Source organism: Mus caroli, unplaced genomic scaffold (assembly GCF_978045245.1).
Source record: "Mus caroli unplaced genomic scaffold, Mus_caroli_1 scaffold_9, whole genome shotgun sequence".
Lineage (NCBI taxonomy): Eukaryota > Metazoa > Chordata > Mammalia > Rodentia > Muridae > Mus > Mus caroli.
Genome location: NW_028227264.1, coordinates 102734735 through 102756286, shown reverse-complemented (window position 1 = coordinate 102756286; position 21552 = coordinate 102734735). Strand labels below are relative to the sequence as shown.

At 35.7% G+C, this 21552-nt stretch overlaps 1 protein-coding gene across 1 annotated transcript; it reads left to right on the top strand.

The window, feature by feature from the left end:
* The first annotated feature begins 345 nt into the window (after positions 1 to 345).
* Alx1 (ALX homeobox 1) lies at positions 346 to 21318 on the top strand. Its single transcript, XM_021175034.2, has 4 exons — positions 346 to 663; positions 3570 to 3874; positions 6697 to 6825; positions 19635 to 21318. The coding sequence occupies exons 1-4, from the start codon at positions 438 to 440 to the stop codon at positions 19953 to 19955; spliced, it is 981 nt and encodes a 326-aa protein (XP_021030693.1). The 5' UTR covers positions 346 to 437; the 3' UTR covers positions 19956 to 21318.
* The last annotated feature ends 234 nt before the right edge of the window (positions 21319 to 21552 follow it).

Here is a 21552-nt window from a genome sequence, read left to right as displayed (position 1 = left end):
AATGCCAGTCCCACTGTCGAGGCGACTACGATTCTGGGTGTCCTTGTCTCTCCTGGCATTTGTCTGAAATGGAACTGTCTTTCTGAACTAGGCCAGGGACGCGCCCTACCCTGGGTAAGGAGGGAAGATGGGGGTGGGGTGGGGGAGGAGGGGGCCTGGGGTGGAGTTAGTCCCTGCCTATTTTCATATTCATTAGGACTGGGAGGTTGCCGGAGGAGCCCAGCTGAGTTTCAAGATATAAAAGCAACTTCGGGTGCCCCTTCTGCAGCCGGGACGTATTAAGAGTCTGGGAGCTGGGCAGCTCCTGGCGTCGCGGGTCTCGCTTCCCCTTTCCCTCCTCTCTGACCCTCCCTCCTCCCGCCCACTGCTCCCTCCTCCCTCCGCGCCCTCCAGCCTCTGCGCGCCCCGGAGAGCTCGCAGACGGCCTTTCCAGGATTATGGAGTTTCTGAGCGAGAAGTTTGCCCTGAAGAGCCCGCCAAGTAAAAACAGTGACTTTTACATGGGCACAGGAGGCGCGTTGGAGCACGTTATGGAGACGCTGGACAATGAGTCCTTTTACGGCAAAGCGACGGCTGGCAAATGCGTGCAGGCCTTCGGGCCGCTGCCGCGAGCCGAGCATCACGTGCGCCTGGACAGGACTTCGCCCTGTCAGGACAGCAGCGGTAAGTCACCAGCACCCAGGCTGGCCTCCAGCCCCCAACCGCATCCTAAGCCCTACTCCCTGGTGGCCTGACCGGGGCTCCAAACTGAGCCCTAGTCTCAGCCGTCCTTCCCCGAAGTGAGGTACGGTGCGGGTCGAAGTAAAGAAATGTGGAAAGAGGAATCCAGATTGCTGGGGACCCGGCGCCGCGCACTCTGAGACTCCCGCAACCAGCCGGGGTCCAGAGCTAAATCCTGCCGGATTCTATTTCGCTTTCGGATAGAGTCCACAACTGGACAAGAAGGCTCTGACCAGGACCCCAGTGTAGGTTAACAGGGCTCCAAATAAGTCATAATTGAGTTAAAATACCGCGCCACCGCTGTGAACCCGCCAGGATGCCGGGGCTCGGGGATGTGAAATCCATCACTAGATGTCACAGTGGTCAGGAAAACCAAAATCTTTGAGCTCTTTTATGTATGCATAAGTGGGAAGCACGAAACCGTTTCTAATATCCTAGGAGTGACGACATTTTTATTGTAAAGATGGTGTATTTCTCTGTTGCTATATATATTAGCTTGTGTGAACTTAAAAGTTTCTGCCGATTTTCTTTACTTTATTGCGTTTGTGATGAGCAAACATGCGTTTTGATTAAAAAACCATTTTAGCTTTTGGGAAAAGCATTCCAGATAAAAACCACTCACTTGCGGATTCTGCATTGTCTGTTTTTCTTCTTCCACATAAAATGTCACCTAAGGAGCCTTTCGGAGTGTTTCTGGACAGAATCTTCAACTCTGAATGCCAGACTATCTCCAAGTCAAAATGTTATCAAAACAAACCATCTATCTTTTTCTATCTTGTAGCCCAGTGAAATCCCTATCATTTCACATCCCGACAGTTAAAACAGTTTTATGATTCTAAGAGGACTTTTCCTTATCATGGTGTATACGCCGCCCTTAAATGGCAAGGAAAGGAGCGGGGCGCTTTAAAACAACAAACGAATTAACTGTGAAATATTTACAACAAGCCACCGCCCCCTATTTTAATGGAGGTTCAAAAATCTGGCAAGACCTTTTCACTTTCGGGAGCTCATTCGCTCAACACTCTATACAGATTTTAAATGAATCTCACATTCTACTCGTTTTATTCAGTGCAGAGGGTGACTTTTGGCTTGGGCGGTTAGAACAAAAAATGCACATAATAAATGCCCGTTTTTTAGTGGATTTCAATCGTTTAGTGGAAAGACTGGAACAACCAATATTACATACAAGAACTTTTTCGCTTCCTGGCTTCATTTCGGTGGTCTTAAGTGTTTTCGGTACTCTTAGATGCGTGCCTGAAGTTATTTGAACTGACAGGATTTTTACAAATGGTTTTGTAGTGGCCTGCGTTGACTGCTAGATAAACTCCACCGTGCTTTAAATTGTCGGGGGGAAAAGGAAAAGAGAAATGGTGATTGGTTTGGAGTGCTTCATTTACTTTTAAATGTTCATCACACTGTTGGGAAGAATTTTTAACTGGGAAATATGGAATAAAATGAACAAGAATGGTTACAGGCTACGTTGAAGAAAAAGCCGGTCTTTCTCCAGTCCTGCCCCCCAGCGTCTTTGCGGCTTCCCCTCCCCCTTCTAATTGCCGCAGTTCCCGGGTTTTAACTCTTGTCTGCGAAGACAAAACCTTATTGTTGATCAGTCATATCTCTCTTCATATTTATTTTTACAGCACATCCTCCTTTGCATAAAATCGGTGTGCAATATAAGTTATGTAGACAATAAAATTCAATGTATTCCTGGAACACATAAAAAGGTTCTTCAAACGGTTAAGAGGAATCCCACCCCCCACCAGACCTCCACCCTCTTTTAAAGAAGCAAATAAGAATAGATGAGTCCTCGGAAATCACTGTTCTGGTTGGGTTGACTTTGTTTTTCTTACAAAACAACGACAACGACAACAACAACAACAACAACACAAGTAAAGCCCAAACTGCCCTATTTCCTTATGTTCGTTGTATCTGTCTGTAAATTTTTATGATGCAATGTTTCCTGTCATACTGCAAGCTTGAACTCCGATCTCAAGTAAATTATTAAAATTGACATAACTCTTGACAGAATGCAAACTGTCATTTTAAATTTTATCGTGTTTATTTTTGTATTTTTGTGCTTTTTCATTTCTAAGCGTACCTAGAGTAAACAATTTTTTTTTGTCCTAACTATGCACAAGTTAAACGGAAGTATAAAGTCTTCAAGGAATGGAAGTCGTTTTTAGTGTAAAAAAAATTATTTAAATCTTATACTTTTCTAGTAAAAGGTACTTTCAGAACTTGATAAGAATTAAAAAAAATAGTAGATCTCTTTTTGAAGAAAACTTAAATTCAGTCACGACTAACTCATTGAACTGGAATGTGTACAATGTAATGGACTCATACCTCATTGCAGTCTGCACAGCTTTGTTTTGTAAGATGTGGGAGATACTGGGAGAGAGATACTATTTAAATTTGAAGTAAAATTTTTCTGAAGACCAGAAGCACTTTAATTTTGTCATATGTAAAAAGATGTATATGCTTTAAGTTTTGTACATCCATATTTAAAAAGTCATGGCTGTTTAGATTTTTTTTTTAAGTCTGGAGCAAATTTTCACTTGATTATTTTAATTTGATTATAAACTATATGCATAAACTGTGCATTAGCCATATAAAATAGATCTGTGGACTTTGACAAGTCCTGAGTTCACATACACATTTAGAACTCTTTTTAAATCTGATCCAGAGTGAATTAATAATGCATTGCACATCATGTGATGATAGAATTAATACTGGCAAAATAAATCATTAGCTGTTATTATTTCCTGATTCTCTAAATTATTTCACACTAATTGCTTCATCAAAGTATGTTTCACCACCCTGAGTATCGCTGTTTTCCTCCCCGAGTACAGTGAACTATGGAATCACCAAAGTGGAAGGACAGCCCCTTCACACCGAGCTGAATCGAGCAATGGATAACTGCAACAATCTCAGGATGTCTCCTGTGAAAGGGATGCCAGAGAAGAGCGAACTGGATGAACTTGGGGACAAATGTGACAGCAATGTATCCAGCAGCAAAAAGAGGAGACACCGAACAACCTTTACCAGTTTACAGCTGGAGGAACTGGAGAAGGTCTTCCAGAAGACCCATTACCCGGATGTGTACGTCAGAGAACAACTTGCCCTGAGAACGGAGCTCACTGAGGCCAGGGTCCAGGTAGGCACCAAAAGGCAGGGCTTTTCAGGGAGGGATAATGTTAGAATAATTGAATATTTGTGTTTTGTCAAAAAGGAAGAGGCGTTCTCAGCTAAGACTTGTGCCAAAGTAACATGTGAGGAAATTGGCCAATATAAATTTCTTTTATACTTGCAAAATTTTTGAATACTTACGAAGTATATATAGGGACAGGAGGTATTTCAGAAGGTTAATAATGAAGTCATTTAAAAAACCCAGAATTAACATACATGTGATTTAAAAATAAAACCTTAAACTTATCTTTACTTTATAAATACATATATTTAATTTATTTTTTTGTTTCATTTTCAACTATTGGGATTTTATTTTAGATTATATACTAGTTATATGCAAGTTGTTTATATACTATCCCATAGATCTATAGCTTTATTTTAGTTGGAATTATTGTAATGGAAAATAAAATAAGAGCACAAACTATATATATGTGTATATATATATATATATAATATCATATGTTATTTTTACTAGTAAGATTTAAGATACATAAAATGGCTCATTTAAAGTTTTCTTTAGGCCCAACCACTTCAGCACGTAATACTGCATTTTAGTTTTAAAGATCTAGGTAATTATACATATTTTTAATCATAAATAGTAATAATGCAGTTTAAGTAATTTTTGTATGCCCTTGGTTATATTTAAAAATTATTTAGTCAAATAATTATAGTTCAATGAATCTAATTTCTTAAAAAAAACTAAAAAGAAAAAGGTCTAGATAAAATGTTGCATGCCTTCTCAGCAGTATTTTATTGTAAGTAGAGCTGATATTTTAAAATTACACTTTATTAGTTGTCAAGTAATAAGTACTAATTTGAAAGGCAGTAATAAATCAAAAGAAAGGACTTTTTTTCATTTACTTTTATTGCTTTGCTTTAAGTGGGAAAGTATTGAATTCCCTCTTCTGTACACTCATGATGGAAAGATGTATAAATTGTGTTTTCTTTCCTTTTGTTAATAGTTAGTTTGCTTGTAAGGTCCCCTTGTCATCACTGACCACACACAGTGATTTGGGATGACAGGCAGCAGGTTGTGCTTGACTTTACTGAAACAAATGGAAATCCTATCACAGTTCAGCAAAAGAATAACGTAGAAAGTTCGTACTAAGAAGAAGGCAAGACTTGTCTCGCATTAACACCAGGCCTGCATGTGTTTTCTGTCCTGTGACTATTATTTAAATTAGTTATACTTGTAACCATAGAAAAATATGTTTACATGCAGATGAATCAGCTGTTCCTTCCATGTTCCCGCTTCAGTGCAGATTCATATCTGTTCGAGGACACGCAGAGAGAGCAACCTGACCCATGTTAACTCACGTTGTTCTCTTCCATGCGTTCTACAGGAGGGCAGAAATTCACACCCATTTAAAAAAAAGTCATGATTTCCAGAATATTCTTTGTACCTCTCTGTGTAGAATATAGGAAAATATGTGTTCTGTTGATGTCTCCATCCCTGGAAACCAGGACCAATATTTGATACTAGCAATTTAACTTGAGAATGATAACAGGTAGTTTCTTAACGTCTTGCATTAATTTCAGAAAACTCTACAAAAAGCAATACTAAAATTGTTACATATGTGTAGGCCGTGAACTGTAAGCAGCAAAAGTTGCGGTGAAATAAAGTATACGAAATTAAGATTTATTATTGAAAATGTATCCACAAATTTCAAGTAAAGTTTTATGAAAAGATTTCTGCAATGCATATTTATTCATTCTTGATTTCTAATCTGCATAGAGTTGTGTAAAGAGGAGTGAGCCATTTCTGAATGCTGTCCAGGTGGTGCTTATTCAAATATATCAAAGCTTCCATGTCAAATATAATATTCTGTTTCTCCTTTTAAAATACTGCAATATTAGAATGAAAAAAAATTCAAGAGCAAGCAAGGATGAAGATTTCTCCCCCCCCCCCTTTTAGGGATATAGTTCTGTGGACCAGGATTTCTAAGATATAATTTGGGAAATCATGAAAGAAAGGCTAATGAGCTGAGAGAGGCATGGTGACTCAGGCATTCATGACAGTTGGTGCCATTTGCTCCCTTACTTAACTATTTATAAGCAATTTTTCACTGTATGTAATGAGTGCAGTTATGTGCTTTAAAACCACAGCTTAGCGTCAAGTAGAACTTTCCCTGTCAAGTCTTATGACAGATATATAATCTTAATTTGCAGTTTGTAAAGAATCAAGGTATTATGGCTGTCAGGGATTTTAGATAAAATACAAATTTTTAATTTTTCTAGCATTCTTTAAGTTTAAATATGACTCAGAAGAGTCTTCGGCTTATTACACCTTTTAAAGATAATTTGTGTATAGACAAGGGTGATAATTGTGTTATGAATTGGCTGGAAGAGAGCATGGTAACATATTGTCTATCTGGCTCACTGCATCCACCTAGAGGATGAGCGAGTAACCATGACAACGGGATGATTATATTTACAAACTTGCCTGTTTTTGTTTTTATGTCCAAAAATGAATACACAGACATATTTGAAAACACAAACACACACACACACACTCAGTCACTCACACACATACATAAATGAATTATCTGAAGGCTGGTTCTTTCTGTTAAGTTATGTTGCCTCACTGATGTACCATGGTATCAGAATACAAGAGAAAGTAAAACAGGTGGATTCAGTTTGGATGTATAGAAATTCAGGTTTCTTTAATTGTTAATTTTTATTTGCTCTGTTTTTCTTTCTGACTTGAAAATTTGAATGTCAAGTCTGCTTTATGTAATGTTCTTCAGCTAAAAATATGCTTTTTTTTTTTTTCTCAATACAATACACTAGGTTTGGTTTCAAAATCGAAGGGCCAAGTGGAGAAAAAGAGAACGATACGGCCAAATACAGCAAGCTAAAAGCCATTTTGCTGCCACATATGACATATCAGTCTTACCAAGGACGGACAGCTACCCACAGGTATGGTCCACAACACAGAGTGCTCTCGCAGGGCAGTGGGTGTGGCCTGATTCAGAGAGTGAGCTTAGGGTTTATTATACCAACTACAACAGTAAGGAGTGAAAGTCTAGTCTCCAGAAAACTTTTTCCATGTTTAACAAATTTTTATCTACTAAATTATTTATTTATTTTTATTATTTTCTTTCAGAGTCAGTCACTAAAAAATATTTCATGGTCTGTGCCTTTTGGGTTTGCTATACATTGCAGAAAAGAAAAAGAAAGGAAAAAGAAAAAAAAGAAATAGCATTTAATGATACGCCTTAATTTTATTGTGCACTTTAAGCATTCAAGCTTATTTGCTTCATTAATTTAAAACAGTATGTTGCCTGTCATAAAATTTGTGGCCAGAATTTCGTGAAACATGCAAACTACTGAGGTTAAATGCAGCCTTTAAATGCTCAACTCTACTTCAAAACTTTATTAGTCTGCCAACTTTCTTTTTCACATTCAATATCACTCATTCTCTCAAGAGCATTATTTAATACTACATGGTTTTACAGACAATTTTAAAAATTAAGGTAAGAAATATTTTTCATCTTTAAATGTGTTGATATTTCACTTTTTTCATTGTTTTCTTTTTGATTAATAAGGCTTTCTCCATTTTTATACTTTGTGATACATGAGTTTTCTTTATCGTCTTAAGAAATCTGTCTTGATATGGAATAATGGTGTTAGAATTGCACTGTTGATGCTTGATAAAGGACATGGGAATCGTCTGGAGCAAGCTATGCATTGTTTTATTCCTTGTTACTTACTGGTACATGCTTTATAAGACGTTGCTGCAGAAACACAGGCGAAATGTATTCTTGATAAATGCCTTGGTGGCTCTGTATCAAGATCACCTTGCCTCCAAATGTGAGAATAGCCATTCCATTCCACTGTAAATTCACACCCTCTCTGTAAGTCCAGCCCATTAATAATGTTCTTTCCTAGTATTCTTTTGTCCTTAAAATTTCTTTTAAAAATGATTTGAGGAACTTCTTGCTTGTATATAGTTACTTAAATTTCTTGCGAAATTTTATATGTTAAAAAGATTGTTGATCAGTACCAGGTTCAGCTCCTTCCTTTTAAAACTTAGAATAAAACAAACCTAGTTATATTAAGGAATTGGCTTATGAACACATCAAGGGTGTCTTACAGGGCAGCCAATGAGCAACTGTAATGGCTCAGCCTTTTCCTCAGAAGGTTTCCAGAGGCCAGTATTTTGGAAATGATTTGAATCGTTGCCACATGCTTCCATTAGTATATCTTGTGTACTGTAAAATTTATCTAAAAGCAGTAACCATATTTCTACCTGATTAAAAGCATGGCTATCTTTTGCTTGTTTATGGTCACAGAGCTAGTGAAATTTTATTCACCTCATATTTTTGGGGTAACTTAGTTGAATTCAAAACAAAATGTTTTGAATATGTTTCTCCTCTGAATTGACAGCATCATGGGGAGAGAAACTGTCATACCTTACAGTTTTTGTTACTGGAGGACACTTATGTACTGTCCAAAGTTATATAATAACTTACTTAACAAAAAAACAATAGCTTTATGTAAGGGGCCATAATTTTCTCCATTTCTCACATTAAGGAAATGAGGCACAGGAATAGAAGGTATACATTTAACCGTGTTGATTTTGCCAAACTTTCAACAAGTTCTATTTGAAAACATCATTTAAAGACTTATTAGAATTTCAGACACAAATAATTTATATGATATAGTATATATCATATCACTTCACCCCTGCCTCCTCCTACAATTCCTCCCAAGTCCCCCACTTACTCTCAAATTCACAATGTGTTCTTCTTCAGTTATGATTGTTTCATTTACACACACACACACACATACACACACACACAAACCCTGCTGAGAGTGTTTTGTTTTGCTTCTGTAGAGTGGTTTAAGACTGACCCTAACTCATACAATAAACTGTCTTTCCAAGTGAACAGGTGTCACTCTTTGTATTATCAGAAACATAATTATAAAACAGTCTCTGTGGTGAGCTCCATCATTAGACTCTACAGTTTACTTCAGAGGAGCAGGGAATGTACACCAAGGCAATAAAATAAGGAACGGACGAGTGAGACTATGTTTACATCCTTTTCAAGCTACTAACTGCAGACTGTAGAAGAGAAAGACACCAAACGGTGAACTGCTTTCCAGTAGAATTTAAGCATTTGCACTTAGTAAGTTCCATGCATCAGTCTTGACTGAGATTCCCTCATTTTGAATACTGCTACTTGTCTTCATCCCTTAGCCTTGGATCCCTGTTTCTAGTTTCTATTTTGTGTTCCTGACTGTTGGTTACCTTATTTATTTTTGGCTCCTCGTTCTTATTTGCTGTTCTGTAAAACACTTTGAATAAGGTCTGGCACCAATTAGTATCTTCGTGAGGGCCTCCAACAGTGACTAGCCATCCCCTTTCCTAGCATCATTTTGTCATTGACTTGCTTCATCTTAAAGCTTTGGGCATCAGTGGACACAATAAGGTAAGGCAGAAAAACAGCTGAGACAGGACGAGAACATGGTATGTCTAGGAGAACACTGGGGAGTTATTGTTTTCACTTTCATAAATTATGGCGATCTTATAATTTCTTTTAAATTCCAAGGGATTTGAACATTTGAATAAATTGGCTAAATACTAAAGCATGGGAATACAGAGTAATTGTGCTGAATTTATTTGGACAGTGAAGTTGATAAATGCCTATAAAATTAACACTCTAACAAAGTTTCATACTATTCTGTATTAGTGATTTTTAAATTTCTTTTTGGTCAGGAACTCTGAAATCAAGCAGATGTCACACTACAGGTTGGCAAAAGCCGGGGAAGAATTTTCCTTCAACTTAAAAGTATAGAGTAGACTGTTTTTAGTTTCTTTGAAAAAAAATTATGCCAAGATTAGGTCCTCCAAGTTTCAGCCTAAAGGAAATGTTTTCTACCAAGCAGCCTGAAAATAGAAACATAACGGGAGAAATGGGCACTGAAATAGCATCCTCCAACTCAGAGCAATAAGACATTGAATTTGGTACTGTTACTAATTACAGCGGGAAGAAAAGTATTAACTGCAGAAAAGTTGGAAACTGGAAAATGTTGGAGGCAGGGCAGAAATAAAGAATTAGCAATTTGGCAGGGAAGCAAAAGCATACACAGAAATACAAGAAAAATAGAAAGGATTTAAAAATACAGATTTTGAAGTATGGAAAATCACTGTACCTTGAAGAGAGATGTCTATAGTGGACATAAACAGTAATTAATGCTGGGAACATGTTTTAAGTACATGTTTCATCTGGCTTTCATTACTTTGCAGTAGTAATTTTACTCTAGAAATATCAGTAAATGTGAACCACCCAGGTGTTATTTAAACCCAGTTATTATATTTCTTCCTTATTGCCACAGACCCACTTGAGTTCACATTCTCTGAGGTTAGGCATCAAGAGCTATTTTTGCAATATTGTCTTTCAAATTTACACAAGGAAATGCTCACTTTTGACATTAAAATGTGACTTCCTTGATTTGAAAATAAAAAATTCTACCATTTTAAAATTGATTGAGGAATAATATAGAATATTTCAAAAGTGTTGAAACTTTCCAGAGTATAATAAGATATATTTTTTAACAATTCTGCATGTCTTTTGTTACAAATGAACAAGATGAGCTGAATAATTTCTCAAGCCACATACATTAAGGTCACTTTTTTTTTAATGTGCTGAAGATAGTTTAATCTAAGTATGTGGTCTGTACCTATAGTCTTAGCACTCAGCAGCTGAGCCAAATGAATAAGAACTCAAGGTCATTTTAACGTATGAGTTTAAGGTCAACCTGGGATTCAAGAAACATTGTTCAACCACACAAGCAACCAGCCAAAACACAACAACCAAGCAGCTAACCACTCCAAAATACATTAAAGCTAGACGTGGTGGTACACACCTCTAGTCCAATATTCAGGACGCAGAGATCATTGGATCTCTGTGAGTTCAAGACTGGAGCTCACACTTAGTAAGGACTTGAGGTTGATTCCCAAGCACCAGGTCTGAAGACTCACAACTCCTCTCATTTGGACATCTGTGTCCACATGCTTACAGGCACGCACACACACACACACACACACACACACTCATATAGTTAAAAACAAAACAAAGCTTTTCTCTTAAAAGTCCTTTGCTTTGGCTGACCATATCAGGTACCACCATGATCCAACTAAATTATTTGTTGCTCAGGACATGACTGTTCTAATGCATCTCATTGTTTACGTGAATTTTGCTTGTCTATGATAATTCCATTCCCCACCCATGCAATACTTGGTCCTTGCCCTTCTTAAGTCCTCCCTGTATTAGAACCCTCTCAGAGGCAGAGAACTGTGTGGTATGCAAGATCTCTATACTGTTTGCAATGTAGTCTTTAAAAAATATGACCCATTTTTCAATCACCTCTCTATCACAGTAATAGTGAACAAACTATTAAATAGTAAACAGATGTAAAGGAGAATGCTGATTTACTTCAATATTTTTTACTATAAACCAAAATAAAATATTAGTAAACTAGATGGTTTCTGCAGTTTCTATCAGATGGAATCCTTTCAGTTTAAGTACTTGACCCCTCCCCAGTTTCCTTCTATAATAGACTGGATTTCCATCATTTTATCATATTGATTTTTCAGTGTTATTTATATTTTAATCAACAAATTCATGTTATTCACTGCTTTAGGGATGAGGGATATGTGAATAATTTAGACTAAATCCTCTGCTCTGTAGGTAGATTACAAGCTAGGTAATGTTTATATTAAGTTACACACACATCTCTGCACATAAACAAGACCCAACTAACTAGAGACTTAAATGGCTTTAGACTTGGACTTTAAAAGTGAGCACAAACCTATCAACATTAGATACTCATTTATTTATAATTGAGAAAATTAAAGTATTTAAAATGATATTTGAAGGAAATATTTTCTGTTCAGGTGTGAATATTTTCTACCAACCATTATTCCTACAAAGATTGCTATTTTCACACCGTCAGGCTCCATTTGGACCACAGGGATATTTACTGGGCTATGTACTAGTAAGGTGCTTTTGGTAACTCACCGACTTCCTCTTGAGTCTTTATTTCCAAACTTAGAAGTATTTCTGGTGCTAACGCAGGAGACACTAGAACCACAACTGATAATAATTGTTTTCCTTTATTCTGAGGGTTAAACTGATTTCTGAATATAAAAGCCCTTGCTTATGTGGTTCCTTGGGAGCTTAGTTCTGGGATGTGAGGAAATCTTAGGGTTAACATAATGGTTTGCATTCAAATTCTGACTTTACCACTTAATCACTTTCAGATTTTTGGCAAGTGAATTAACTTCTAGGAACATCTCTCCTCACTTAGGGTATGAGAATAAAAGTTCAGATGACATTTGTGTGTGCTGAATAAAGTAGTTTATGCAAAGTCCTCAGGACAGTGACTTGCACACAACAAGCTCTCTGTAAGTGGCCATGATCCTTATAGCCTCTGGTTATCAATAGTTATTATTATTTTTTTTTTAGTATTTACTTGCTCTTTTAAAACTGTAGCATTTAATTTCATCCAATGAGAGAAAATTACTAATTAAGGGCTTAAGGAAAAAAATCACATTCCCTTAACTTCACATTTCAGGTTAAACTAAGACAACCAAATCATGGTAACTTTAGAAGTTTGGATCCATAAGATTGAAATCATCACAATAACTTTCTTATGAAGAAAATGTTTTCACAAAATGTTTCAGTAAAAGATTTAAAGTCATTGTTTTGGCTCACTTGTACTACCTAAAATATAAGGGAGTTATGTATACTCTGTGGGGAGAGAGACATCACTAAGTCCATTTTACCTAATGCACGTGTATTCACTTTATCATGTATTGTATTCCTTTTCAAAACTTTTAAAGTAGGTGAATCGATATCTTTTAAAGTAATTAATTATAAAATTATATTTAGTATATCAGAAAATTAATCTTCTTACTTTAGAAAATAACTCTGGTATGGTCAGTCATGAAATGTTACAGCAAGAACAGAAACCATAGTATCATGAGATCAACAAATCATATCGATAATACTGATTTGCAAGTTTCAAATTGTAATTGAATGAAGATTCATGGCCTTTCCTCAATGCTTAGAATAAGTAGGCGTGCACTGTTATAATATGATATTTGATTATTTTATCATATCTCTTTTATACCTTAAAAATAAAAAAACAGTTAATTGACAGTACAAGAATACATAAACACATGAAAGGGGATATTAGCATATACATGTTAGCCCAAATATATTAGCATAAATACCAAATATATATACCATATATATATGATCTCTTGGAAGAATAGAGAAGAGTCCTATAGGAAGTAAAGTTTGGCTTGTCTACCAGAACAGATGGATTAAAACCTGAATTTAATTTTCATTATTCTGAGAATTTTGTCTAACTTCTTATTTAAAATTTTACCTGTATCATACTTCATTAATGTATCTGTTTTTGATGTAGTTTCTCACTATGCTGCCCTGCTGGGTCTAATACTATTTTTATTCCTCATGTTATTATAGATTTCTAAGAATAAAATCAAGTTATTTAAAAAATAATCACAAAAAATAAAATTCTAGTTATATCTTTAGTACAGTGTGTGTGTGTGTGTGTGTGTGTGTGTGTGTGTGTAAGCATTAAAAATAAGTAAATAAATAGAGCCCACTCATCATGCATTTGAGAGATATCAAGGGCTGGTACATAGGAATTGTTAAAGGAAGGAAAGAGAAGAAGAAAAATGGTGGGGTTTTTTGTCTCAAAAAATAATTAAAAATAATAAAATTCAGCTCAAAAATAAATAAAATTACGAGGTATGGTAGGTCATGCTTTTAATACAAACATTCATGGCAGAGGCAGAGAGGCAGAGAGGCAGAGAGGCAGAGAGGCAGAGAGGCAGAGAGGCAGAGAGGCAGAGAGGCAGAGAGGCAGAGAGGCAGAGAGGCAGAGAGGCAGAGAGGCAGAGAGGCAGAGAGGCAGAGAGGCAGAGAGGCAGAGAGGCAGAGAGGCAGAGAGGCAGAGAGGCAGAGAGGCAGAGAGGCAGAGAGGCAGAGAGGCAGAGAGGCGAGAGGCAGGAGAGGCAGAGAGAGAGGCAGAGAGGGGAGGCAGAGGTAGATCTTTGTTAATTGGCCAACTTCAATATACCTAAGAATTTCCAGGCCAGCCAAGGCTGAAAAGCAGGACCATGTCTTAAAACAAAACAAAACAAAACAAAACCAAGCAAAACAAAACAACACAAAACAACAGCAACAACAAAACAACAAGAATAAAACTAATAACTGCTCAGCTTTGAATGAATACATCCAACACTAATTTGACTCCAAAGGGGAGTAGATAGGATTAAACATATTCTATGAAAATTAAAGCATTTGTTTTATATTATAGATTTTATGCATAAGGTACACTTTATGAACAATGAAAATTTTAGCTTTTTTTCTGGGTTATTTTGAATTTAATAAAAATTGTTAATGAAAACAAATCAAGCACTGTTGGATCAGACACATGCACACTTTAAAATCTATGAAGAAACTGTGAGAAATGTCTGGAAAATGTACTATATGAACATGGTTGCTTCATAAAAATTAAATAGCAAACATTAAATTTACACACACACACACACACACACTTCTGATGTTTTCAATGTCTTGAAGCAAAATGAGTGTAATTAGTTTCTACTTAAAGAATTAAGCTAAACAACTTTCTTAATAATTCCGATTACATGTGTTAGGTTTTCTATTTGATTTGGAACACATTAAACAGAGTGTTGTAGCTGAGCAGAGCTTCAAATCTTCCTGATGAGAGGCATTTGGTTAAGTTCCTGGACAGTGCTTGGAACACCTCCCTAGAACTCTGAAAATGTTATAAAGCCTTTTCCCCCACTGTATAGTAAATACACACAAGGGAATTTTATAGTTGTACAACATGTGAATATTATGCACTTTAGAGATCCCCCAAATCATTCAAATAAGCATTTGCTACAGGCTATTGCCATTGCCACGTCTGTGAAACAGTCCAAAAACAATGTTGCCTTATTTAGGAGTAAAATAATTTGCTTCTTCCAAAACTAATAAAAACATAGAGCATTTTTATTAACGTGTAGGATGATGAGGGTTTCTTAGGCTCGCCATTGACAAAGAAGCAATGCACAGTTTTAGATGATGCAATGTATGGACTCCAGGACACACTTGGATAGAACTGTCATATTCCTAGGTAAGAAGAGGGCTTGCCTGGACTGTAGTATATTTAGCTGTTGTATCAAATACTGTCTTTGAGCACTAATCTGCTAAAAATAGGGGATTACCAGCAATGATGGCAGCTTCACGTGTCCTTCAGTGGTTACATCACACCTGTTTTAAAATGAACCCACTGGAGAAGCTGCGTGTTGATTAAAGGGAAAGTGACTGACAAGTCAAGAGGGTCTGTAGGAACAAAATCAAGGAGGCAGTCTAACACCATGCCATTTGAGGAGTGGTTGAGAGGACCAGAGATGAGAAGAAGAAGAAGAAGAAGAAGAAGAAGAAGAAGAAGAAGAAGAAGAAGAAGAAGAAGAAGAAGAAGAAGAAGAAGAAGAAGAAGAAGAAGAAGAAGAAGAACAACAACAACAACAACAACAACAACAACAACAACAACAATAACAACAAGAAGAAGACGAAGAAGAAGAAGAAGAAAGACAGACAGACATGGGAATTGTCATAGTTGCCAAATGAAAGGTTAGGGTTTTCATATGTAAAAAAATAGCAGTTTGTGTCATTTTATGGAACATAAATGGAAGAATGGAATTCTTATAAAAGAAGAGCTTAAGTTCACAGGAAATGAATGAAATGAAAGCTGTTGGGATTAGGAAGTGGGACTCAAGAAGGGCCTCCTCATTTCAGTTGAATTTTAAAATAGCACTGTAAATTATCACTATCATTTTAATATAGATCACATGAGCTGATACTATACACGTAAACAGTAAGTACCTTTAAAATGCATCTCTGATGCAAAGTAGGTATGGATGACAAACCCCTGTATGTAAATATAGATAACAAAATACAGGAATATGAATATGAATATGATTTTTGTTATGATTATACTTGTGGTGATTTAGATTTAAAGCCATAAACACAATTAAATATATTAGTTCATCTAGTTCCCATTTAAAAAAATCATACCTGAAGAAATTAATTTGTTGCCGGGCGTGGTGGCACACACCTTTGATCCCAGCACTCGGGAGGCAGAGGCAGGCGGATTTCTAAGTTCGAGGCCAGCCTGGTCTACAAAGTGAGTTCCAGGACAGCCAGGGCTATACAGAGAAACCCTGTCTCGAAAAACCAAAAAAAAAAAAAAAAAAAAAAAAAAGAAATTAATTTGTTTACATCTCACATTCTTAGTAGCTTTATAATCAATCAATATGTTTTATGGTGTCTTATTATTTATTTTTGTAGGGTAGGATATGAAAATAGTTACAATCAATAATCACTCGATATTCTATTAGATGGTACAGTCTATGAACTATAAAGTTGTGAGTATGCATAAGTAAATAAGCAATTATAACTTACTTATAAAGGTAGTAGCCACATTCTTTTAGAATTTCTTTAGATTTCTTTGGGTTAGATTTGACCTTACAGATTATTCAATCTTGGGTATTTTTTTTGGTTTCTGCTTTTATAAACTTACCTTCTACAAATAGTAAAATATCCATGTATTTTTGGATTAAAATGAAAGTGTTTGTAGTTTATGCCACAGAAGGCAATTCACAGACTCACACTGTCATATATTAGGCACTAGTCATCCTTATTAAATATATTCATGTCCATAGGGAATATTTTAGAGAAAATAAAATCATATTTTCTTGGGATATATAATATAATTTTCACCTGAATTTGTGCTACAGAAAACTATTAGACCTCTGAAGTTCCATTTTTTTAAAAAATAAAAGCCATATTTGGGATAGGACTGAGAAAGGATAGATACAATAAAAGAATGTATTAGGGAAAGTTTCTGAGAGCTGTTTTAATGTAATCCTGATATTTTTCTCAACATGCAATCAAACATCATAATACATCTCAAAAGCCACATTAATGTGTCTGAAAAAGGAAAAAAAATGTAAAGTCTTTAAAATATTTGTATATCCAAGCTAAAATATTGCTATGAGTAATTTCCTTTATCAATTTGGTCTGCTCAGAAAATACTCCTTATCTATCAGAAACCTTTTTTTTCTGTCACAAATAATATATTGATATGCTTGATCAGATCCAGATAAGTTTATGATAAAACAAAATCATTTACCCTTTAATTTTTCACTGTAATAGATTTCAGATTTTGTTTTTAGATCTACAAGTAGATAAATGCTAATTCTTTTCAGAATTAAATATTTTCTTAATTTAACTTTATGGATCATTTCTTTGCCCATAAGCCCTTTCATTTAGCTGTGTTACCTATTCATAGGCAATATAATAGATGACTATAATAAATTTTAATGACATTATAAATTAGGAAATACCTTAAGAGGAGAAGCAAGTAATGTTCCCTACCATTATTCTTTTTTAAATAAGGAAACAAGTTTACTTTCCTTTTTCAGGCATGTTACTGTGGCTTTTGAGATGTTTTATGATGTTAGATTAAATGTTGAGAAAAGTATCCAGATTACATTGGAAGAGCTAGTTCGATGGAGTAATGACATTAACAGCCCTCTTATTGGTTTGAGATATATAACCCAGCAATCATTTTGGCTGACGTTTAATGTGTGCAGAGGAGTAAGTCAAAAGTAAAACAAAACAGCCCATAATGACTTAAGAATTAATCATGTATGCAAATAATTATATACATCTAGATGTTGGTATACTGGTTCATTCTGTGAATTTATATTTATATTTACATAGATATACACAATTTATCTTTATATAGGGAACTAATTTTAGGACAAAACAAATATTTTTTGTATTTTGTTATTCATGTAAATCCCCCAAAAAGTGTTTAAAAAAGATTACATTTTCTTTCATGTTTTGGAAACAGGAATACCAACCTGTTTTGAGACACAAGTAAAGTCTCTATCAGTGTAAGCTAGATTTACTAAATGTTCTATCATTAGTAGACATAGCCTGTCACAGAATATTACTCAGCTTGGGTTCTATAATAATACATCAGAGGCTATATGCAGAAGCCTGGAATATGCAAATTACAAGATATCCATACGTGTCCAAACCATTGATGATTCCACTTTTTATCACGACTTAGAAAAAGAAAGCCAGATGTGCTGACAACACAGAGTGGAGCCATGTTTAGGTTAAAAATACTATACACAGGTTGTCAAAGCAACATGCCTGGGGTGGTGGCACGTTTTGGTAGTCCCAGTGCTCAGTTGACTGATGCAGAAGGATTGGGAACTTGAACACTTCCTGGGCTACGTGGCAAGTTCCAGGTATATCTAGGCTACACGGTCAGTCTCTGTCTCAGACAGCAAAACTGAAAGATCATAAGCCACCCCCAACAACAGCAACAGCAACAACAAAACAAAAAACAAACCATGTATCTGCTTTATTCATCTCCTGAGGCTGCATCTCTGCCTTGCTACTCCAGGTCACAGTCTCCAATCTTTCTTGTCCTCTCTTATGCTTGTCATGATTTTCTGTGTCCTCCAGTAATTCCTATGGTCTGTTATTATTATTATAATCATTATTGCTGTTGTTGTTTATTTAGCTTGTCTATTGTAGTTGAGATACTTTTATTTAAAATTTAAATTTCTTCTTAGTATTTAAAATTTAAAATTTAGTATTTAAAATGAAATTTAGTATTAGTATTTAAAATAAAATTTAGTATTTAAAATTTAAAATTTAAAATTCTTCTTAGTATTCCTTTAATATGGTACTATGAAAAAATTGTGCTCGATGATATTAACATGTGGTGTAATTATTTTCTTTAGAAATTTATTAATAGAAATATATATATATACACATACACACACAATATTCTGTAGCACAATAATTACAATAATTTTGCTCACTCGGCCCTTCCTAACATTTTCAGTTTTCATCTGTGCTTCCATTATTTTGTGATGGCTTATGTTTTAAGATTATAGATTTTACATGTCACATGTCTGTTTTGAGTTCACTATTTCTTATATGCTTAGTAGAATAAATGTTTCAAGTGTGTATTCTTCAGACTCTCAGTAATTCATTGAAGGGTAGATATAGGACATAAGAATCAATGAGAGGGAAAATATTTTCTGAATGATTTCAATTAAAAATACTTCAGACAAAACTGCCTAAATTTAGTCAGCAATGGTTTCCAACAACAACAACAACAACCCCCCAAAAACAAAAAACAAAGAAAAACAAACACACAAAAAACCACTTCTGTGCTGACTCCTGCTTCAGAATTGAAAAAGAAAATCACAACTGTATCAACGTGTCTAGAAAGATGAGTATTACAGTTAAATTTAGTAGAAGCCATGGCTCATGACTAAATATCCTATATGCACCTTGAAATCATGGCTATAAACAGAACATCTAAGAAACTTTCCTGTGTTGAGAGTATTTTCTGTGGCTAGGTATGTGAGCTGTGATGATCTGTTATAGTAGAAAACAATAGTAACTTCTCAATGTTTTTTGTTGTTTTTGTTGTCGTTATTGCTTTGAATCCTTAGAAGGAAATTATGAGCCTCCTCATAGGAACAAAAATGACTAACGAACCCAACTTTGTAAATGTAAGGAAAATAAGAGTGTGAAAGTGAGAATGTGTGAATGTAATCTTTGTTGTTTTATATATTCCAGATCCAGAACAATTTGTGGGCAGGAAATGCTAGCGGTGGTTCTGTGGTTACGTCATGCATGCTACCACGTGACGCGTCCTCCTGCATGACACCTTACTCTCATTCGCCTCGGACAGATTCCAGTTACACGGGGTTTTCGAACCACCAGAATCAGTTCAGCCACGTGCCCCTCAATAACTTTTTCACTGACTCTCTTCTCACTGGAGCTTCCAACGGACACGCATTTGAAACAAAGCCGGAGTTTGAAAGGAGGTCTTCCAGTATCGCTGTTCTGAGAATGAAGGCCAAGGAGCACACCGCCAATATTTCATGGGCCATGTAACATACAGTACTCTTTTATTTTTCTTTTCATAGCAAAGTAAAACATTCTTATTTCTCGTATTTAAAGGATACCACAATAAGCTGCTGTGTGTGGAAGGGCTAAAGGTCAAGATATACGGTGAGACCAGCTTACATGAATAGTTGTTATTATTTAACATTTAAATCTAAGAATGGATCCCTGAAAGGACTAAATAGGTTTACCATGCACCAGCCTCCACAGACTCTGTTTTAGTAGTAAGTTTTTTTTTTTTCCTATTGTACAAGTCAATGAAATATGGTCAGGCAACTTCTTAAAGGAATAAATGTATTAAACAAATCCTTCTGTGATAGATTGATTTATGCTTGTTCTGTATAACAAGAAATCCCTTGTAAAGTGATACCTGATAAACGAGGAAACACCCCGGGGGAAAAAGACAGTATTGATCCAGGAGACTTTGAGAGCTAATGCCATTTCCAATTCTTTGGCTCCAAGACACAATGGTCATACACTCTGTTGCAGCCTCAAGATTCTTTTCTTTTAACCTTTCAATGTTTTGGTGAATTTCCACTCAGTCGGGAAAAAAAAAGTCCTTCTGAACTGCTCTGTATTTGCATGAATATCTGGGCACAGTTTCTTGCAACCATGTGGTTAAAGGTGACAACTGAAGTATTCGAGTATGATTTAAAGTCTAGTCAACTGGACAGGTTTTATAAATGCAACTTTCAATTGCAGAGGCCAGCAGGCAGACTGCACTTTTGTGATAAAAACCGAGAACTCATTAGTAAACGTGCTGTTGCCTGTATACTAAAATCATGTTGATTGAATTGCATACAGACATATCTTGCAAATAAAGGGTAACTTTTCCATTAAAGGGGTAACAGATTGGAATTTATGTTTGTTATTGGGCCTATGCATGCTCAAATGCATGCCTGTTTGGCCTTGACACTCTGTGCCTTTAAGCATTTTTGCTACTGTGCTATCCATAGAGAATTAGAATGTCAGGAGGTGCTCTAGAATTTAAAAAAGAAAATAAAAAGAAGAAGACAAATACATTGCATCTGGAAAAAGGCTAACTTCTTTGATTTCCTTCTACTCCCTTCCCCTGTCACATTCCAAGTTTTTTCAGATGAGTGAAATGTCAGCCCCCCTTGAAAGATTCCTAAGTTCATAAAGGCAAAGTCAATTAATTGCCGAAGATGACTTCCATGGCTCAGATCAGAGCAACATCAACTCTTTGTACTCTGTTAGGATCTTCATGTGGTTCCCGTGAACGTTAGCAATCACCCAAGAAGCCCTAATGGGTAAAGAACAGGAGTATGTGAATTTTGAAAATTAAATTTGATATTAAAGTACTTTTATCCACTAAGTGTCTTTTGTTAGTGGGAAAAATATTTATAGCAATTAGACAGCTTTTGAAATAAAAGTTTTAATCAGGCAGCTGATGGAGATGAGCAATGTCCTAAACAAACATTCCTTGGCTACTTGGAACTTGATTCTTTACGGCTTTTCTGCTTTCTCTTTTTAGCTTTGCTCCCAAGAAAAACTTGTTCAACTTTGGCCCAGAGAATGATGCTCAAATGCAGGAGCTTTTGTTAAAGAATTGTTAAGGCAGCTGGGA